The sequence below is a fragment of the Pinus tabuliformis genome, chromosome J (genome assembly GCF_031772625.1).
Source record: "Pinus tabuliformis cultivar Carrire ecotype Pingquan chromosome J, CPIR1, whole genome shotgun sequence".
NCBI classification, from domain to species: Eukaryota; Viridiplantae; Streptophyta; class Pinopsida; order Pinales; family Pinaceae; genus Pinus; species Pinus tabuliformis.
The window spans coordinates 1,424,661,781-1,424,681,267 of record NC_142295.1 but is presented as its reverse complement, the minus strand read 5'-3'; the positions used below and the strand labels follow the sequence as shown (position 1 = coordinate 1,424,681,267).

The following is a 19,487-nucleotide window of genomic DNA, read 5'->3' as shown; positions in this document are numbered from 1 at the left end:
TTCTGAAAATTAATGGGCATCATGTAAATTGCTAATAATGTTGATGTTGCCAGTAATTGTGACTCGAAAACTCATTGAGGAATATACATGAAGGAAAGTCATCACGACTTCAATAGGAAAATCTGAAAAAGACTCTTTTCACTTCTAATTTCTCTACAAAGTACAAACTTGGAAAATTCCCAGCACATATCAAGAAAACTAAATTATCTGGTACCAGTTAATTTCGTAAATTAAATTAGTAATGTGTTAGGTAAACATGAAAGAGTCAAGATTGTTAAGTCAATAATAGTAAGATTGTTAGGTCAATAACAGTATTTTCAGGTACTTGGTATTGGTGACCCATGATTATATGTAGTTAAAGCCTTTAAAAGACAGTGATTCTTCATTGTAATGTACCAGAGTTGAGGGAAGCTCACTTAGCCAAGGCCAAGGTGTTGCTATTGTGTTTTCATAATATAGTGCGGCTCTCTACCAAATCCAAATACATCAGTTCAATATGAAATGACTTCAGTCTATTTAGAATTTTCTACTGTGCATCATTTAGAAATATCAGCCTTGTATCAAATGTTGTTTTGGGGTCCTTCCAGTTTTCCATTTCCTTTTTTAAATAGCTATGTTTTTTATTCCCCCATTAGTCCTCTACCTACAGACAGGCAAAATAGGAATGATGGATGGCAAGAGGGCCATGTTTTGAGAATCTATAATACTTTCGTCATGTAATCATGTTAGTTGAAATAATTCCGACAATAATTTCTCTTCCAGTCAACAAAGGACAGGTTTTTGGTTCATGTTAACTTTTCTTGTTCTTACTTTTTGAAGCCAGGCGTCATAAGCAAAGTCTGCAACTATTGTTAACAGTAAAGTTAACCATGGGAAGCTCAGTAGTTCTTTAATATATTTGAATTTCTTATCCTTTGTTGATGGGTATATGTATCGTTGTTGTGTTGAAACAGTGCATTCCCGAGGGCATCAAATCCTATCTAAAGCTAGGACTTGTGGTACAAAGCTTCTGATCATGGAAACTAACTATTTTTTTAAGCTTTGGTCAAGTTAGTAATATCTTATTTGAAAGGTTTCTTATGGAGGATATGAAAAATATGTCTATTGGCCTGTAGTTGGATGGTAAGTAGGAATGCTTACTACAAAGGAACAAAGGCCTAATTCTGATAGACAACTTACCTACCCAAATAAACAATATCTTCAAAGAAAAGATATGAGAAAAAGCTTTAGTACATTGATAGAGATGACAGAATAAGAAGGTAGAACCAAGTCAATCATGGTAAGGAATTTCTTTTGTGCGAGATATATCATAGAATCTTTACTAAGATGGCGGAGAAGGTTGAAGAATGGGCAAAGCAAAAGGGCACTTTCTTGTCACTACACTGGGAAAATGGAGTGTCTCTGCATCATGTAATGTATCTTTAGTTGTTGCATTTTGCAGGTGATAATTGATAAGTATTGTCCATATTATAAAATGATATTTCAATATCATATATTATATCTATTTGGTATATTATGTTAATTTCAGGATATATCGATAATGCCAATCCTATTCATGTTGGTTTTTTTATATATTTAAGACAGAACACCTTGTAATATGATAATAATCATCCATAATGATTTTGGATTTGAGCCAGTTTAAAATTCAACAACTGAAATCCAAAATCATTGTGGACAATCTCCCAGCTATGAAAACCTAAATTCTATCATAGTCTGAATTTTATGAAGCTAGCAGACCCTGCAATTTTATCCCATAGGACCCATGGCTCCATGGATGGGCTAACAAACAGGGATACCAGTCAAAATAAAGCAAGAGGGATCCTGATCATCTAGGCTTCAAATCATATCTCTTTTGAATGTGGTTTAGGTGTTGTTATCAACAATTTTTGTGGAAGTGAAGGTTGCCATCATCCCCATAAGTGTTGCAAAAGGAAGATAAAAAAACCTACACATCTTTGGGGATTCTAGACCTGTGATGCACTGGATGTAAGATTCCAAAGAGCAGAGAAACATTAATCTTCACAGAAGGATGTAATTTAAGCATAATTTTTCCCTCTTTTAGCAAGCTTGCAAAGAGGCCAGGATCTCTCTGGATCAAGATGTCGACCGAAGGAGTGGAAGAATCTCTCGCTTGTAGAATGTTTGAGTTGTAGATGTTGTTTTGTCCTCCATGGACTTGGGGCTGTCCCAGGGCAGCTTTGATTATGATGACTGCCATTACGGCTCTTATATTGATACTATAAGGGTATTTCTTTCTGTAGTAAGACCATACTCAAAATCAGGAAAATTGTTGATTTTATTTGAGGATTAATGTTGATATCAACATTTTATGCTTATATAGAAACATTTTATGTTTATACGAGAAAAAAAATTTCCATTGAGTGATTTTTATTTTCTTATTTAACTGTAAAATTCCAAAAATACTTCCCACATTTGTGAACAAATCTGCTCATAGAACCTATTGAGCTGTCTCCAGTATGGTGAATGAATTTGAGATCTGAACGATCAGAGAATCGCAATTGAGAAATCCATTTCGGTACTCTATTTCCACGGGCCTACATGGAAGATCAAAATATCAAGAACAAGACAAAACAGACCTTCATGCAGCCGAATTCAGACTATACCAAATGACTTTGACTCCAGGACCAAAAGGGACCTTCATGCGCCCGAATCTATATCTCATTTGACAGTTATGTTCATGTTTCTAGAACTCATATTGAAGAAATGGTCATCTGAAAACAAAATATTGAAGGAATGTATCAACCCCAATTTGAAGAGTATAAAACAGAAATGAAGCAAGTAGGAGAGCGTGTTGTTTGAATTTTGGGTTTCAAAAAGACGTGAATTATCTAAAGATTGTCTATCTTAGGCAAGAAGAAAGTTTAAAGACTACTTTTTAAAATGAGCAAAGCAACTTACTTACCCATTTCTGGGGAATGAAGTAACAAGTGAAGGCGCACCATTCTGGTCTACTCCCAAAGCACTGGCCTTAACTGCTGCATTGTTCCACCTTTGTAACATTGCCAACAATTTTAATTCTATGAAATTGTAAATTGTAGACTAAATGAATCTCTTAACTTAGTTGTGGATCTTCAATGCATATGAGAAGAATGCTACAAAATGAAGGGCAATCTTTAAAAAGTGGTATGGAGTTAATTCTACAAATTCAAACCTAATGGCTGGTCCGCTTTATGGATTTGTAGCAAGAACACCTTGACAACAGCCCCTCAACAAGCACACCTTGATATTCAAAATTCTTCTGTTTTTTTCCATATTATAACACAGTTTCCAGTATCAGGACAACACCCCCTCAACAAGCACACCTTGATATTCAAAATTCTTCTGTTTTTTTCCATATTATAACACAGTTTCCAGTATCAGGGTTTTTCGTGATTTATTTCATTATATCCAGTATTTAACTAAGGTAATTTCACTGCGTAATTGCTTGATTTATATTCCGGTTTTCGTTCCCCTTTTCTTGTCTCGCGGGTGATCTTCAAGCATTCTTAAAATAGGCACCACACTACACTGCATTCGTGCGCATTTGGGGACGGGAGATGCAAAGACGGTGTTGAGGATTTTGGCCCCTCACTTGGACGGTGCATAGGTTCACTGATGAGGTAATTTCCTCCAATAAGATGAATCTCGACGCCTCCAAGGTCACGCGAATCCTAGTTGATCACATCCAAGAGGGCCTTCGTGTTGTCCGTGGTTCCGGTGGGATCGACGCCATAGATTATAGTCTGTAACATAGAATAAGCGACCATTCAACGGGACCTCCGCACCACCAACAACCAAAACAGTCAAGAAAAATTCTTCTCGTTGTTCGAATTGCTAAAGAAAACATGTGCTATCTCCATTAATTAACTTGGCGTTGTCAGTCCTGGGATAGCGATCGAGGCTGCATGAGCAACCGATACCCTCTCTCTGCTTCAGCCCGATTGAAATACCTCTACTGTTTTCACCGTGCTTGCCTGTGGCTCACTAACAGACGCATAAGTCTCGTCCTTGCCTGTGGCTAGCGGCCATTAATGAAAAGAACGCGAGGAAATTCATTGTAACGACACTCATTCCATCGCTATCGCCACGTGTTTTAATTTGTTTGGATGAAGGAGATGAAAATAAAGAGTTCTTATTGGCTAGGAGGACGAAAATGAAAGGCTCTCATTGGCTAGAGTGAATAGTATTTACCCAGCCAACTTCATAAAAGGAACACTTTCAGTCTCATTGCCCAGAGTGAATAGTATTTACCCAGCGAACTTCATAAGGGGAACATTTTCAGTGTAATTATACTAAATTTGTAAGAGACTATCTTAGGACTTGCGGAGTAGTCATTTTAATAAGCATGATTCTTTCTATTCTTATTAGAGCTAATAATTTTTATCCGAAAAAGTGTCAACAAAGATTAAAATTTAAAAATGAGAATCCACTACCTCTAAGGACCAATTTTAAAGAGCTTGTTTTAGTTTAGCAAACTATGAAAACTTTTGTTCAAGAAATTCTATGAATTATTGAATAGTGAATTGCATCACATGTTTAGGAGCTATGTAGTAACTTTGGATGAGAATGAACATTAGCATTGACATTAATAATTTATAAATTTTGAGGCATATTGAATGATATATTTAAACAAGGGTGGCTGCTAACGCAACAAGTCCCTACCTCATGAGGCGCCTCAAGAGAAACTATGTGCTTACGTGCGCTAGCTTGGAAGATGGCCCGACGATGAAGCAGAAAAGACCGTGTAGCAACTTGATATAGCTAACACGCGCCGCTTGCATGCAAGCCACGTGCCTTGATTGACTTTAGCATTAGATAAAACATGTTCGAGAATTTCTTGGATTAATAATGGGGGATTCGACGTCGACCATGAAAGTAATGAGGGAAGGCAAGACCACAGCTAAGGCATTAGATAGACATGGACAAGGAGGAGGCAGAGCTCTACAAATCACAATTGAAACCTGGGTGAATGGAGCGCTTATCTGTTCTTGTTTTATAGCTTTGAGCTATGTCAGCGTCTCACTGTCCATAAACACATAACTCTGACTTTGCTATATGGAAGAGGACCAGGCCCTCTGCCTCCACATCTTGCACTATTAGAGGAGAAGCGTGTGGCTCAGTGTCAAGAGATTCAGGGATTGCTTGTGGAGAACTAGTGGCTTGTTGCCACTCATGTAGCTTTATGACAAGAACTTGCTGCCGCGCAACAGGAGTTGCAACACTTGAATCATGTAGCTGGTAACATGCAGGCTGATAAAGAGCACCAACTCAGAGAGTTGTATGACAAATCCATGAAGCTAGAAGCGGATTTGCATGCGAATGAGCCAATTAAAGCTGAACTTATGCAGCTGCGTGCAGATAATCAGAAGATGGGTGTTGCAAGGCAAGAATTGACAGCTCAAGTGCAAGCACTCCCACAAGATTTGGCAAGAGCACGAGCTGATATGCAGCAGGTGGGTGCAATGAGGGCAGAGATAGAAAGCTTGCATCAAGAGCTACAACGAGCAAGGTAGTAAACTTCTTGTAGTTCTTGTAGCTATTCAAATGTTCATTTATAATATTATGCAACTGCTCATATGCATGTCATACCTATTTTGCGTTTCTTACATTTGAATTGCCAAATTGTTTTGAAAAGTTCTTTTTTGATTTGTTTTGTAATTCTAACCTGCAAAGCACTCCTAACATGATGAGTGTATTTTTGCATTCTACTGTTGAATGTATAATTACAGAACTGCCATTGAATACGAGAAGAAGGCACGTGTTGACCAGCTACAACAGGGTCAGGCCATGGAGAAAAACTTGATTTCAATGGCCATGAAGCAATTCCAGAAAGGTGGTAAGAAGGAAAGTTTAGTTCTTGCAGTAACTAGGCGTGAGATAAACGACAATAAGATCTGCTTCAGCCCAGTAGCAGCGAGGTACATGAGGTACATGATAGGGAGGGATCATAACAATCCTCAACCTACTGCAGAAAGGAATGAGCCTACAATGGCGCTGATTTGAATTGGATCCATAAAGAGTGATAAACAGAGCCATGGTTGTACCAGGTAGGGATAGACTTCAAAGAATTTACAACAGTGATTGAAAACACCTCTAAACTAGTGGCAATGGCAGCCAGCGTGGAACGACGAGGACCTTGGTCAAAGCACGCTGACCGAGGCCCATGGAGACTGCGCGGGAGGCGAATTTAGCCCCTGGGAGGCTCGAATCGGGAAACAGAGGAGGTTTTTGATGCGCGATTAGCGAATACCCTCAAAAGGGGGAAGCCCCGAGCACTTGGTTGCATGGGAGTCGGAAAACCGTGGGAAAAAAAGGCTAAGCGCTAAAGGCGGGACCCGCTCCAAAACCGGCGGTATTGATCGGGGGCATCCATGGGCGGTAAGCAGTTTTGATGGAAAAGGAGTGATTCCACTTAGTGCTCGATGCGTGGCAAGCAGAGGAGAGAGAAAATTGCTGCTCATCGCGCGCTAACGGTTGAGCTAGTTAACCGCGCGGGACGAGTGAACGACATCGGATTTGGGGGGCTCCAGATCTAACGGCTGAGATCGCGCCCAATGGAGAAGACAGATTTAACGAGGGAATAAGCCGCAATATGAAAGAATTTGAAGTCTGGATTGACCGCCATGGTGGCAAAAGACTCATTCCACGATGTAAACGAAGAAATGAACCGACGACGCAGGCTGGCGCAGTTCGCAGGAGGACAAGTGGCCACTCCTTGTGAGCCTGATGATGACGCCGAGAACAGGGAACTCCAAGCGTAGCTGCAAGCAGGCAAATCGACGGAGGTGGAAGAGGAAGTGAACCACCATGAGCCCGAATGGCTTAAAAGCCATGAAAAAAAAAAATAGGAAGAGTCGGGAACCCAGAGAGGAACACCGAAGACAGAAGATAGAGAAGAGAAAGAATCAGTGAAGCAAAAAGCAGAAAGAAGACAGAGGGCCGAGTTGACCAAAGGCAGCATCGAGCACCAGAGAGCTTGGAAGATTCAAGCCATCCCTGAGAGGATTTGTTAGACCAGAGAGGTCAAAGAGTTGGTAGAGAAGAGAGTCTGTGTACTCCAGTGGTTTGGGGAATCCAAGAACCACCCTGCCAAGCCAATCTGTTTCAGGAGACTCATATTGAGCTCCTTCATTGTAATTCTCTGCTTCAAGACACAATAAAAGAAGGCCACCACTGAGAGTTGGACCGAAGATGTAGCCCTGGAGGATAGGGTGAACTCCTTATTAATTTCTTGTGTTCTTGTATTTGCTTACTGTATTTCTCTACTGTTTTCCATTTCAAGTGTCTGTGTATTTGCAATCTGATCGATCCGTTGCTTAAATAACATAGACACACACCAACATATGAGTCTGTAATACCTTCATTTAATAATCTTTAACTGAGGTCACTCATAGGGTGATTATTAGATCAAGTGGTATCAGAGCTTTAGGCTGTAAGGTTAGACAAGCTTGTGTTGGTTTAGCTGTTGAATGCTCACTAGATCAAAGCTCAAATTAGGAGAAGGAGAGTTGGTCGAAACTAATCCTGAAATTGGGAGAGTCTATCCTCGGAAGACAATGTCAGAGGAAGGTTCTGTGGGGCCAGACCCTCAATTCATAGAGAGTTTCCTAGCTATAAAGTCTATGGTAGAAGAAATGTATAGGGACTTTAGAAAGCATAAGGATGAAGATTCATCAGGTTCTAAACAAGATAAAGAAGAAGATGAGTCTCATTCCCATGACCACTCAAAAGGAAAAGGGAAAGAGGAAAACTTTCTCACACCTCCTAATAGCCCTGTGCATAATAAGAAAGCATCTTTGATTAAGCTAGATGTTAAATTTGACTTGCCTATATATGATGGAGAGCTAAATGCTGAAAAGTTGGACAATTGGATTAGACAAATTGATGTGTATTGCAGAGTGCAGAACATCGATTCAGACAAGAGCAAAATTCAGCTGGCAAGCCTACGCCTAGGAGGCACTTCCTTGGTTTGGTGGGAAGGCAGAACCCAAGTTGACATGAAAAGACATGGTAAGACCATCTCTGTCTGGAGTGACTTTGTTTCTACAATTAAGAAGCAATTCTATCCATTGGCCTACGTGCAACAAGCCATGATGAGTTGGCAAACTCTTCGGCAGTTTAAAGGGCAAAGTGTGCAAGGGTACACTCAAGAATTTAGAAAGAGAGCATTGGTTCTAGAGTTCTCATTAGACTCACCAGAGACTCTTTTGAAGTACATTGGAGGTCTACGCAGCTACATGAGGCATACCATCCTCATGTTTAATCCCACTAGTATAGATGAGGTATCTGTACAAGCTCCTCATCTAGAAGCTAGAGGAAAGAATGGAAATCCAGAAGTTGGGGGACCATTCCAATCCACTGCAAGCAAGAGCAAGGAGAAAAGAAAGCAGAAGTGGAAAGCAAGGAAGGCTAACATTGCACAAAAAGGCAAAGCTTCATGCACTCACTGTAAAAAGGATGGGCATGATGATGAGCACTGTTGGATTCTGCATCCAAAGCTGAGACCTAAGAAGTCCGAGGGCAAGAAGAAGAAGATTGCTGCAGCCATTCAAAAAGATTTGGGGTCAAACTTGGGAGATGAAACAATCATTGCAGCCACATGTATAAAAGGTAAGAATTCTGAAGCATCTACTAGTAATTTTGCTCAATCTGTTATTGATGAAGAACATGAGAGAAAAAGACATGAGCTTTTCCATATTCAAGTTATTTCCAAACATTAAAAGATTGATATTTTGTTTGATAGTGGCTCACAAGTAAATTTGATTTCTGAAGCAATTGTAAAGAAATTGAGATTAGCAACTACACCTCACAAGAAACCATACCCATTAGGATGGTTGAATGATAGAGCACAACTACAAGTGACTAGACAATGCAAACTCAAGTTTTCTTTTGGGTCAGCATTTGTAGATGAGGTTGAGTTAGACATAAGTCCTTTGGATATATGTGGAATTGTTTTGGGAAGTCCTTACTTGTATGATAGAAAAGCTATTTTCTATAGAGCTAAGAACAAGTATCTACTTGTTAAAGATGGAATCGAATACTTTGTAAGAGCTCATAAGCTCAAGAATAATTATACTCTCATAAACTCAGGGCAGATGAAAAGAACGATAAATTCATGCAAACAATTCTTGCTAATGGTTGTAAAGGAAAAGAAACCTGATAAAACCAATGTATTTGAGGGTTGTAATGCTAAGAAACAAGCTGATATAGAAAAGATTGTTTCAGAGTATGATGTTCTGTTTCAAGAACCTAAAGGTCTGCCACCCAAAAATGAAATAGTACACGATATTATTTTGCAACAAGATGTTTCATTGCCTAACATTGGAATGTATAGGTTATCTGCTTTAGAGAATGTTGAAATCAAGAAGCAGGTGCAGGAGTTGCTCGAGAAGGGGTTCATCAGGCCTAGCACATCACCATGTGGGTCACCAATCATTTTGGTGAGAAAGAAAGATGGCTCGTGGAGAATGTGCATCGACTATTGAGCATTGAATAAGATAACAATAAAAAATCGTTATCCCCTTCCTCGCATAGATGATCTTTTAGATCAATTAAAGGAAACTGTTTATTTCACCAAACTAGATTTGCACAGTGGATACCATCAGGTCAGAGTTGCAGAGCAAGATGCATGGAAGACTGCTTTCAAAACAAAGCAGGGATTGTATGAGTGGTTGGTTATGCCTTTTGGCTTGACCAATGCCCCTGCTACTTTCATGAGATTAATGAATGATGTAAACATGCCTTTTCTTGATGATTTCGTTATTGTGTATCTGGATGACATTCCGATTTTTAGTAAAACGTGGGAAGAACACTTAAAGCATGTTAAGCAGACATTAGATGTTTTGAAAAGAGAAATTTTTTATGTTAAACTCTCAAAATGTGAATTTGGCAGAACATCTCTAAGTTATTTGGGTCATATAGTAGGGGGTGGTGAATTGAAAATAAATCCCTCTAAAGTGGCAGTCACTGTAAACTGGCCTAAACCCAAGTCTGTTATAGAAGTGAGAAGCTTCTTAGGAGTAGCACAATATTGGAGGAAGTTCATCTCTAACTTTTCCTCAATTGCAGCTCCCTTACATGCTTTGACAGGATTGAACAAGGTGTTTCAGTGGGGAGGCAAACATCAGAAAGCCTTCAACACCTTGAAAGAAAAGATTAGTACAACACCTGTACTAGCACTGCCTGATCTACAAAGACCATTTGAGATCCAAACAGATGCCAGTGACTATGCCATGGGAGCAGTGTTGACACAGCACGGTAAACCCATATGTTATCATTTTGAGACTTTTAATCCTACAGTAGTTAACTATCCTACATATGATAAAGAATTGTATGCATTAGTTTAGAGTGTGAAAAAGTGGAAACATTACTTAATGGGCAAAGAGACAGTAATACATACTGATCATCAACCACTTCAATATCTACACTCCCAAACTAAGTTGCAGCAATCAAGACATTACAGGTGGATGGGTTTTCTACAACAGTTTCATTTGGTCATCAGATATAAAAAGGGCATACACAACAAAGTTGTAGACATGTTGTCTAGACCCATTATAAATGCATCTACTATACTTAAGCATAATTCTGTACTACATGAAAGCTACATTGAACAATATGCTCAAGATATAGACTTTAAAGATGTATATGCAACTTTGAGTCAAGGCAAAAAGGTAGAAGAATTGGATTATCATGTGAAGGACCGACTCTTGTATCATTGTGGGAAACTCTGCATTCCACAAACAGAGAGAGTAAAGATAATTAGAGAGGCACACACTTCTCTGATATCAGGTCACTTTGGGGTAAGTAAAACAGTTGCACAGCTGCAAAGATTTTGTTATTGGCCGAAAATGAATGAGATAGTTTCTAGATATGTAAGAGGGTGTACTATGTGTGCTAAAAGCAAGCTCAGCAACAGAAAACTAGGCTTGTACACTCCATTACCAGTTCCTTCTCACCCTTGGGAAAGTGTTTCCATGGATTTTGTTGGAGGACTGCCTAAATCTAGGAAAGGTCATGATTATTTGTATGTGGTTGTGGATAGGTTCAGCAAAATGTGTATTTTGATACCTTGTAATAAACAGATTACAGCTGAACAAACTGCAAAACTATTCTTTGAACATGTATGGGTTCATTTTGGATTACCCACTTCTATTGTATCTGATCGAGACACCTGATTTGTGGGGAAGTTTTGGTCAAGTCTGTGGGAGCTGATGGACACCCAACTGAAGAAAAGCACAGCTTTTCATCCACAAACCAATGGCCAGACAGAAGTAGTTAACAGGACAATGATCCAGTTACTCAGAGGATATTGCAGCAAACATCCTAAGCTTTGGGATGAACATTTGTGTTATGTGCAGCATGCTTACAACAGAGCAAAACACTCTTCTACACAAAGATCTCCTTTTGAGACCTGTTTTGGTTTCATACCCATGTCTCCTTTGGATTTTGTCTTTGGTAAAGATACCACAGTTAATGGACACAGTGATGTGGACAAGGCAACTAGGTTCATTAAACAGATCTAGGAGATCCACCAAGCAGTACAGGAACAACTGGAAAAGAGCTAAGCCAAATACAAGGCAAGGCATGACAAGCATCGGATGGAGATTAGTTTTCAAGTTGGAGACCAGGTCTGGCTGTATATCAGCAAGGACAGGATGCAAGGTGAAGGTAAAAAGCTAAAGCCTATTAGGTATGGACCTTTTAGGATACTTGAGAAGATGGTAAAAATGCTTTTCGCCTTGATCTACCAGCTTACATGCACATCTACTCAGTCGTAAATGCAGACTGCTTGAGATTGTTTGAACCTTCAATGATTGAGGATCCTGAAGAGAAAAGTCAATTGCCTTCTATTGATGACCTGCTACCTGAATATCTGAATGAATTGCAGGAAGACACAGTCTTGGATAGGAAGGTGAGGACAACGCGCAGGGGAGATGTTGAGTACCTCAGAATTGGACTCAAAGGTTCGAAGCCGAGCAATGCAAAGTGGATTGAGATTGGGCAAGTGAGATAGCAGTACCCTCACTTAGTCAATGCTTGAAAGAAAACCAACTTTTGGTGGTCCAAAAGCTTTTCAGTGGGAAGGCCGTGATCCGAATTGGATCCATAAAGAGTGATAAATAGAGCCATGGCTGTACCAGGTCAGGACAGACTTCAAAGAATTTACAACAGTGATCAAAAACACCTCTAAACCAGTGGCAATGGCAGCCAGCGTGGAACGACGAGGACCTCGGTCAAAGCGCGCTGACCGAGGCCCATGGAGACTGCGCGGGAGGCGAATTTAGCCCCTGGGAGGCCCGGATTGGGAAACAGAGGAGGTTTTTGATGCGCAATTAGCGAAAACCCTCAAAATGGGGAAGCCCCGAGCACTCGGTCGCGTGGGAGTCGGAAAACCGTGGGAAAAAAGGCTAAGCGCTAAAGGCGGGACCCACTCCAAAACCGGCGGTATTGATCAGGGGCATCCATGGGCAGTAAGCAGTTTTGATGGAAAATGAGCGATTCCACTCAGCGCCCAACGCATGGCAAGCAGAGGAGAGAGAAAACCATCACTCATTGTGCGCTAACAGTCGAGATAGTAAACTGCGCGGGATGAGCGAACGACGTCGGATCTGGGGGGCTCCAGATCTAATGGCTGAGATCGTGCCTGATGGAGAAGACAAATTTAACGAGGGAATAAGCCGCGATATGAAAGAATTTGAAGTCTGGATTGATGGCCACGGTGGCAAAAGACTCATTCCATGACGTAAACGAAGAAATGAACCGACGACTCACGCTAGCGCAGTTCACAGGAGGACAAGTGGCCACTCCTGTGAGGCTGATGATGATGCCGAAAACAGGGAACTCCAAGCGCAGCTGCAAGCAGGCAAATCGAAGGAGGTGGAAGAGGAAGTGAACCGCCATGAGCCTGAATGACTTAAAATCCATGAACAGAGAACAAAAAAAAAAAACAGGAAGAGTCGGGAACCCAGAGAGGAACACTGAAGACAGAAGACAGAGAAGAGAAACAATCAGTGAAGCAAAAAGCAGAAAGAAGAGGCCGAGCTAACCAAAGGAAACGTCAAGCACCAGAGAGCTTGAAAGATTCAAGCCATCTCTGAGAGGATCTGTCAGACTAGAGAGGTCAAAGAGCTGGTAGAGAAGAGAGTCTGTGTACTCCAGTGGTTTGGGGAATCCAAGAACCACCCTGCCAAGCCAATCTGTTTCAGGAGACTCATATTGAGCTCTTTCATTGTAATTCTTTGCTTCAAGACACAATAAAAGAAGGCCACCACTGAGAGCTGGCTTGGAGATGTAGCCCTTTGAGGATAGGGTGAACTCCTTATTAATTTCTTGTGTTCTTGTATTTGCTTACTGTATTTCTCTGATGTTTTCCACTTCAAGTGTCTGTGTATTTGCAATCTAATCGATCCGTTGCTTTAATAACATAGACACGCACCAACATATGAGCCTGTAATACCTTCATTTAATAATCTTTAACTGAGGTCACTCATAGGGTGATTATTAGATCAAGCGCATAGTGAAGTTGGGGTGGTTCGACGAACGAATCAGTTAGCCATGTGAGGTTCAACAATAGAAAACTCACTTTCATACCCACATTCTCGCTTTCACCCATACATGTCTCCTCGGCCTTGGTTAAGAGCTCTCCTCAGCCTTGGTTTACTGTGCTGGTTAAGAGCTCTCCTCGACCAATGTTGCTTAAGAGATCTCCATAAATATGCATAGATTTCATTAATCCCCACAGCCAGATGTCACTGGTGAGCAACTGTCACCAATAGCCAGATGTCACGAAAGCCAACATCCAGATGTCACGAAAGGCAATGAGAAGGAGTTACTTGGTAATCTTAGCAAGTAATGCTAGTCTCGATGATTCCAACAAGCCACACCAACAACAAGATGTCACTTCAATAGCCAGATGTCACGAAAGCCAACATTCGGATGTCACGAAATAGCCAGATGTCACAAAAGCCAACATCCAGATGTCAGGAAAGGAAACGAGAAGGAAGTAATGCTAGTCTTGATGATTTGAGAAAGCCAAAACAATCTCGATGCTTTGAGCAAGCATGAATGATTGAAGTGGTGAATGGCTAATATATCTACCCATATCGCTGCTAAACTATAAATGATACAATCTTATTTTTCTTTATAATTTAAATAACTAAATAACATTTAATACGTGAACTATTGCTAGCATTAATTTGCAGTTGTAAAATACGAATAATAAATATGAATAATACATACGAGATAATATCCATGCTTATTGCCTCCCCACCTCGGGAAGAGGCCAAATAAGATGGCCAAAATTTTTATTGGTCCTCAAAAATAAGACGACGGAAAAACTTAAATAAAACGATAAAATACTTAGTTACTTTTGACATCGACTAATGTTAACCAGACCATTTCAATTACTATAGTCTTGTGCCTAACGGCGGGGACTAATAATGAAAACGTTTTTGAAAAATACCAAATCATATATGATACTAATTTTTTTAAGTGGAGTGGATATCAAAGTTATTATTATTAATATTACATTTGATTCAAAGTAAATGTCAAACAAAATATTTACATGGATATAATTTAGGTTATCAAATGAAAAGCAAAATTAGAAATATGAAAGTAGTGGTATTTATATAAAAAATAGTAATGTATAAGTAACTTGATTTGTTATCCTATTACATAATTTCGTAATGTCGTGTGGCATCTATATATATATATATAATTTTATATTGATTAATATTTTATTAATTAATAAGTTTTTTCCGGGGAAAATAGAGTTCGTAATTTCTATTAAAAAGTAGATAATAGAGATTACATGCTGTTGATGCCAAGGCATATGCAGTAGTGTGGCGTAGCCACTGTTCAGTAATATTTACATAAAGCTGTCCTGTAGGTGTCACTATGGATACGATGGGGCTGTATCCAATACAAAAATATATAACAGTATTACATAGAGGTTCAAAAATATGCAGAGTTTTGAGGTGTATAAACCTCGAGCCAAGAACTAACAAAATAACGTCGATCAGAGCCATGCAGATATATACAAAAATTGACAAGTGGATCAAAAATTTCAGATGGGGAGGATGTCCCCATGTTGTAGACCATCAATATAGGGACGGTGGTAGAACCTGTGCATCCCCACTGGACTGTATTCTTCAATCATCCAATCGCCTAGAGGCCGATCCGCCGCTTCTTTCGAGAGCCGGTCAGCAGTTGTATTTCTTTCCCTGTAGATATGAGAAACAGTGATCCGGTCAAAATGTGTTTTGAAAAAAACAATTTCTTCCAAGATGTGTTTCAAAGAATATGTATGACAGATAGATTTATTATTTTCCCAATCAATCACTATCTTTGAGTCCCCAAAAATTTGAACTTGTCGACAATTTTTAGATAGTGCAAAATATAGTAGATGTCTCAGTGTAATAAGCTCAGCATGATTATTGGTACCCGGACCGAGTCCCAATCTCAGGTGGAAATAATGTGTTTCTGTTATATGAAATAGAATACCCCCTCCACAACCATGAGCCGATGCAGCCCCATCGAAATAGGCCCAAGGCATATCCCTGTTAATAATTTCGGGCGTGATATGCCTGGGAGGATTTATTTTGTTTTCAAATGGAATTTCTGTGTAAGCTGCGCAAATGGAAGGCGGAAGAAGCTGCCAGTTAACCCTGCCCTCCTCAAATATGATGTCGTTGCGCTTGTTCCAAATGTACCATGACACCACTAACGGAAGATTTCTTGCCTTTTCCGAAGTCACAGCAGTCCACCAATGCGCCCAGGCTGTGGGAATATCATCTGCGTGCCAAGCGGTGGTGATATTGAGGGACTGTTTGACCTGCTGCCAAATGTCTAAAGTGACTTCGCATGTGAGGAATAGGTGGGACGTAGATTCCTCCGCCTTTCTGCAGAGTACACACCAGGTAGGTCCAGCAAAAGCCCGGTTTTTGAGGTTGTCCCCGGTTGGTATTTTATTCGCCAATATGTTCCACATTAGAAGTCTGGCCCTAGGCTGTGCTTGAAGCTGCCAGATATCCGACCACCAGTTTTTGTGAATATCAGGCTTCTTGGCCTCAATGATCTTTAAGTAGCCGAGCTTTGGTGCATATATTCCAGATTTAGCAGGTGCCCAAATGAGTTCATCTTCCTGCTCATGTAGCTTGATATGTGTTTCAGAGAGTGCCTGAATGTATCTTTGCCAATGTTCGGTCCATTCATCTGTCAAATGCCACTGTTGATCCGTTACCCATGCCTGAGTGAATATGGTAGATCGATGTGGGTCACCAACCTGTGCTAGATATTTGATGCCCCTATTGTTGAGGTGTCGGATCAGGTCTTCCGGCAGGAGGTGAGCGTTCCCTGACCCAGGCCAAGGGTCTAACCCTATACGGACTTGTGCTCCATTACCTATTTTCCATAATAGGTTATCCTTGATGAGTGGCAAAGCTTTTAGAGTAGCTCTCCAGATCGCAGATATGCCCTGATAATTCCATGATGGTCTGCGAAGCCAATCAGTGATATTGGAAGGCCAAATGTATTTTTTATGTATAACTTCGGCCCATAAACTGTCCATCTTGAGGAGTGACCAGCCCTGTTTTGTTGTTAAAGCTTGTGCAAATTCTGAGAGGGATTTAAGCCCCCACCCACCCCATTCCTTTGGCATGGAGACGAGGGACCATCTTGTCCAAGCAAATATCTTTCCCTTTTTATTACCATTCCACAGGAATCTGTTACATATTTGTTGTATTTTTTGTAAAATGCCTTTCGGAATCCATGTGAGGGACATCCAATAAACTGGTGTGGCCTCAAGTACTGATTTGATCAGCTGTAACCTGCCAGCTTTTGACAGTAATCGGTGGTGCCAGCAGGTGATCCTTTTTTCAATTTTGTTAATAAGCCACACCCAGTGTTCAGTTTTATATCCATCCGGCCTTAATCTGAATCCGAGATATTTGATACCTTCCAGTAGATTATTTTCCAGGAAGGGAAAGAACTGCATAGCCAACTGAGTTTCCTGTTGTGTACATCTCATCAATGATCTGGTGGATTTGTCCCTGTTGATTTCCATGCCCGTAGCTTTACAGAAAAGTAGGAGGATATTATATAAAGCAGTGCTATCTCGGACGCTACCATTGAGAAAGATAAGTATGTCATCTACGAACAATAAGTGGGTAAGGGAGAATTGATCAGTAATTTTGAGACCACTTAGCTCCCCATTCCTTTTTGCATCCTCAATGAGCCTACTCAAGCCCTCCATAACAATAAGAAAGAGTAGTGGGGAGAGTGGGCAGCCTTGCCTGATTCCCCTGTTGATGTAAAAACGATCTGAGGCTGCGCCATTTATGAGGATGGCAAAGGAGACAGAAGATACACACCCCATAATCCAATTTATGAACAGATGAGGAAAGCCCAGATGGATAAGAATCATTTTAAGGTATAGCCAGTTAACCTTGTCAAAAGCCTTAGCAAGGTCAATCTTTAAGGATACACCTTTGAGGTTTTTCAACTTGATGGAATGTAAAGCTTCCTGGGCGGTGCCTATGGCTTCTTGGATATGGCGATTTTGGAGGAAAGCAAATTGTTCAGCAGATATATGAGAGGATAGGATCGGTTTAATACGGTTGGCTATGATCTTGGCAATGATTTTGTAGAGGCAATTACAGAGGGAGATAGGGCGAAAATCATTGAAGGATGAGGGGTCATCGGATTTGGGAATCAAGGCAATGAAGGTCTGATTCATAGGCGGATGAATGTGCCCCGAGATCCTGCTTTCCTCGACAACTGCTAAAAGGTCCGCACCCAGCAGATCATAAAAAGCCAGGTAGAATTCCACAGGCCAGCCATCTGGTCCCGGACTCTTGTCTTTCTTAAACCATTTAAGTGTACTTTCCAGCTCCTGTGTAGTGACTGGATTTGTGAGGTCTTCAATATCTTCCTGTCCAACAAAACGAGGGAACTTTTCTGCTAGTCTAATGATATCTGGTAGGTTTACAGCATTTGGTGCCGTGAAGAGACTCTTGAAGTGTGTTACCCCCAGGCTAGCCAGTTGCTGGTGAGTAGTAGCCCATCCATCTGGTTCCCTTGGTAGCCTCCAAATGGTGTTTGATGCCTTTCTGCCATTGGCAAGGTTGTGAAAGTATTTTGTATTACAGTCCCCCGCTTTGAGCCAAATGGCTCTGCTTTTAAGTCTCCAATGCTCCTCCTTTTCTTGTAAGATTTTTGCTTTTTGCCCAAGCAATTGGTTTAGTAGTGCTTTGGAAACGTCGGAATGATAACCAGTCCCTCTCTCATCAGTCAATGAAGCTATCTGAGCTTCAGTATCTTTCAGAATCTGTTCATCTCTGTTCCTCTTAGATTTCGCCCAGTTCTCGGTCAATACTTTGAGCTTTTTGAGTCTCTCACAGAAATCATGCGCTTTCCTCTGTTCCCGCAGTGGGGGCAGTGATGCCCAGAAGTCCGTGACCAAATTGATATATTCCGGTTCTTGGAGAAAGCCGACAAAGAATTTAAAGGGAGACCGCGGCTTTGAATTGTTGTCACTAATCTGAAGAAGAATCGGGTGGTGGTCAGAGAGCCCCCCTGAACTAACCCATTGTCTGTATAAGGGGCAATTCTGAATTAGTTCCTCATGCATCATAAACCTGTCCAGTCGCCTCCCCAGAGCAGCCTCACCAGTGCGCTGATTGTGCCAAGTAGGTAGCTTCTTATTCATGGGAATATCCACAAGATGATGTGAGTCTAGGATCATTTGCATTTGATCCGCGATAGGATCACACTGAGCATTATGTCCCCAGGATTCTCCAGCTCCCAATGAGAAGTTGAAATCCCCCCCTATCACTGTATTCCTTGTGATATGGTTACCATTGAGGAAATCTTGCCAGTAAGGTAGACGATTCTGGTTAGGCCCATAAATATTGATAATTCTGATCGGAATACCCAGGTCACCCAAGATTATATCCATACCGAGGAATCCTCTGCCCCCCCAGGCAGAGAGTGGCCTACATTTCCTTGGGTTGATACCAATGAGTAGTCCTCCAGATCGACCACACGCATCCAGACCATGTAAAATCCATCCAGGAAGCAAAGCTTGTAGACATCTCACCGCCACCTCAGATGTGCACAGAGTTTCTTGAAGAAAAATGATATCACACCTAGATTCATGTAGGAGTCTTTTCAGAGCCAATCGTTTTTTGGGGTTGGCTAGTCCCCTACAGTTGAAGGAGAGCCAGATCATGGGACACCACAGGTCATGGGCTCAATAGCTCTAAGTGCCCGTTCAATAGTAACTTGTCGCCCCATGGCGACATCTGCAACAGCATTTAGCTTTGCTGAAGAAATTTGTGAGGGTCTGCCTCGCTTTTGTTTACGGTGGCGTCCAGGGGATGAACCCAGACCTAATATACGAGGCCGTGCACGAGGTCTCAGGTGATAATGATGTGAGCCGGATTCACCCGGAGAGGATGGAGAGTCAGAACCGCCCAGAGTCAGATTGT

General features: G+C 41.0%; 2 protein-coding genes across 2 annotated transcripts; one reads left to right on the top strand and one right to left on the bottom strand.

Annotated features, from left to right (window-relative positions):
• Positions 1 to 407: 407 nt before the first annotated feature.
• LOC149232695 (protein FLX-like 3) lies at positions 408 to 6,003 on the top strand. Its single transcript, XM_089381974.1, has 3 exons — positions 408 to 415; positions 5,054 to 5,509; positions 5,730 to 6,003. The coding sequence occupies exons 2-3, from the start codon at positions 5,244 to 5,246 to the stop codon at positions 6,001 to 6,003; spliced, it is 540 nt and encodes a 179-aa protein (XP_089238100.1). The 5' UTR covers positions 408 to 415; positions 5,054 to 5,243.
• Positions 6,004 to 14,893: 8,890 nt separating this feature from the next.
• LOC149232694 (uncharacterized) lies at positions 14,894 to 18,955 on the bottom strand. The gene is made up of 3 exons (XM_089381973.1): positions 17,794 to 18,955; positions 15,502 to 17,325; positions 14,894 to 14,910 (listed from the first exon to the last, which is right to left on the bottom strand). Exons 1-3 carry the CDS (start codon positions 18,953 to 18,955, stop codon positions 14,894 to 14,896), a joined length of 3,003 nt encoding a protein of 1,000 aa, XP_089238099.1.
• Positions 18,956 to 19,487: the final 532 nt, after the last annotated feature.

Coding starts and splice junctions, on each gene's coding strand:
- LOC149232695 (XM_089381974.1), top strand. CDS start 5,244: ATGCAGGCTGATAAAGAGCACCAACTCAGAGAGTTGTATGACAAATCC. Junction 5,510..5,729: donor CAAGAGCTACAACGAGCAAG/GTAGTAAACTTC, acceptor GTATAATTACAG/AACTGCCATTGAATACGAGA.
- LOC149232694 (XM_089381973.1), bottom strand. CDS start 18,955: ATGGATATAATCTTGGGTGACCTGGGTATTCCGATCAGAATTATCAAT. Junction 17,326..17,793: donor GGCTTTTTATGATCTGCTGG/GTGCGGACCTTT, acceptor TAAATGGCGCAG/CCTCAGATCGTTTTTACATC.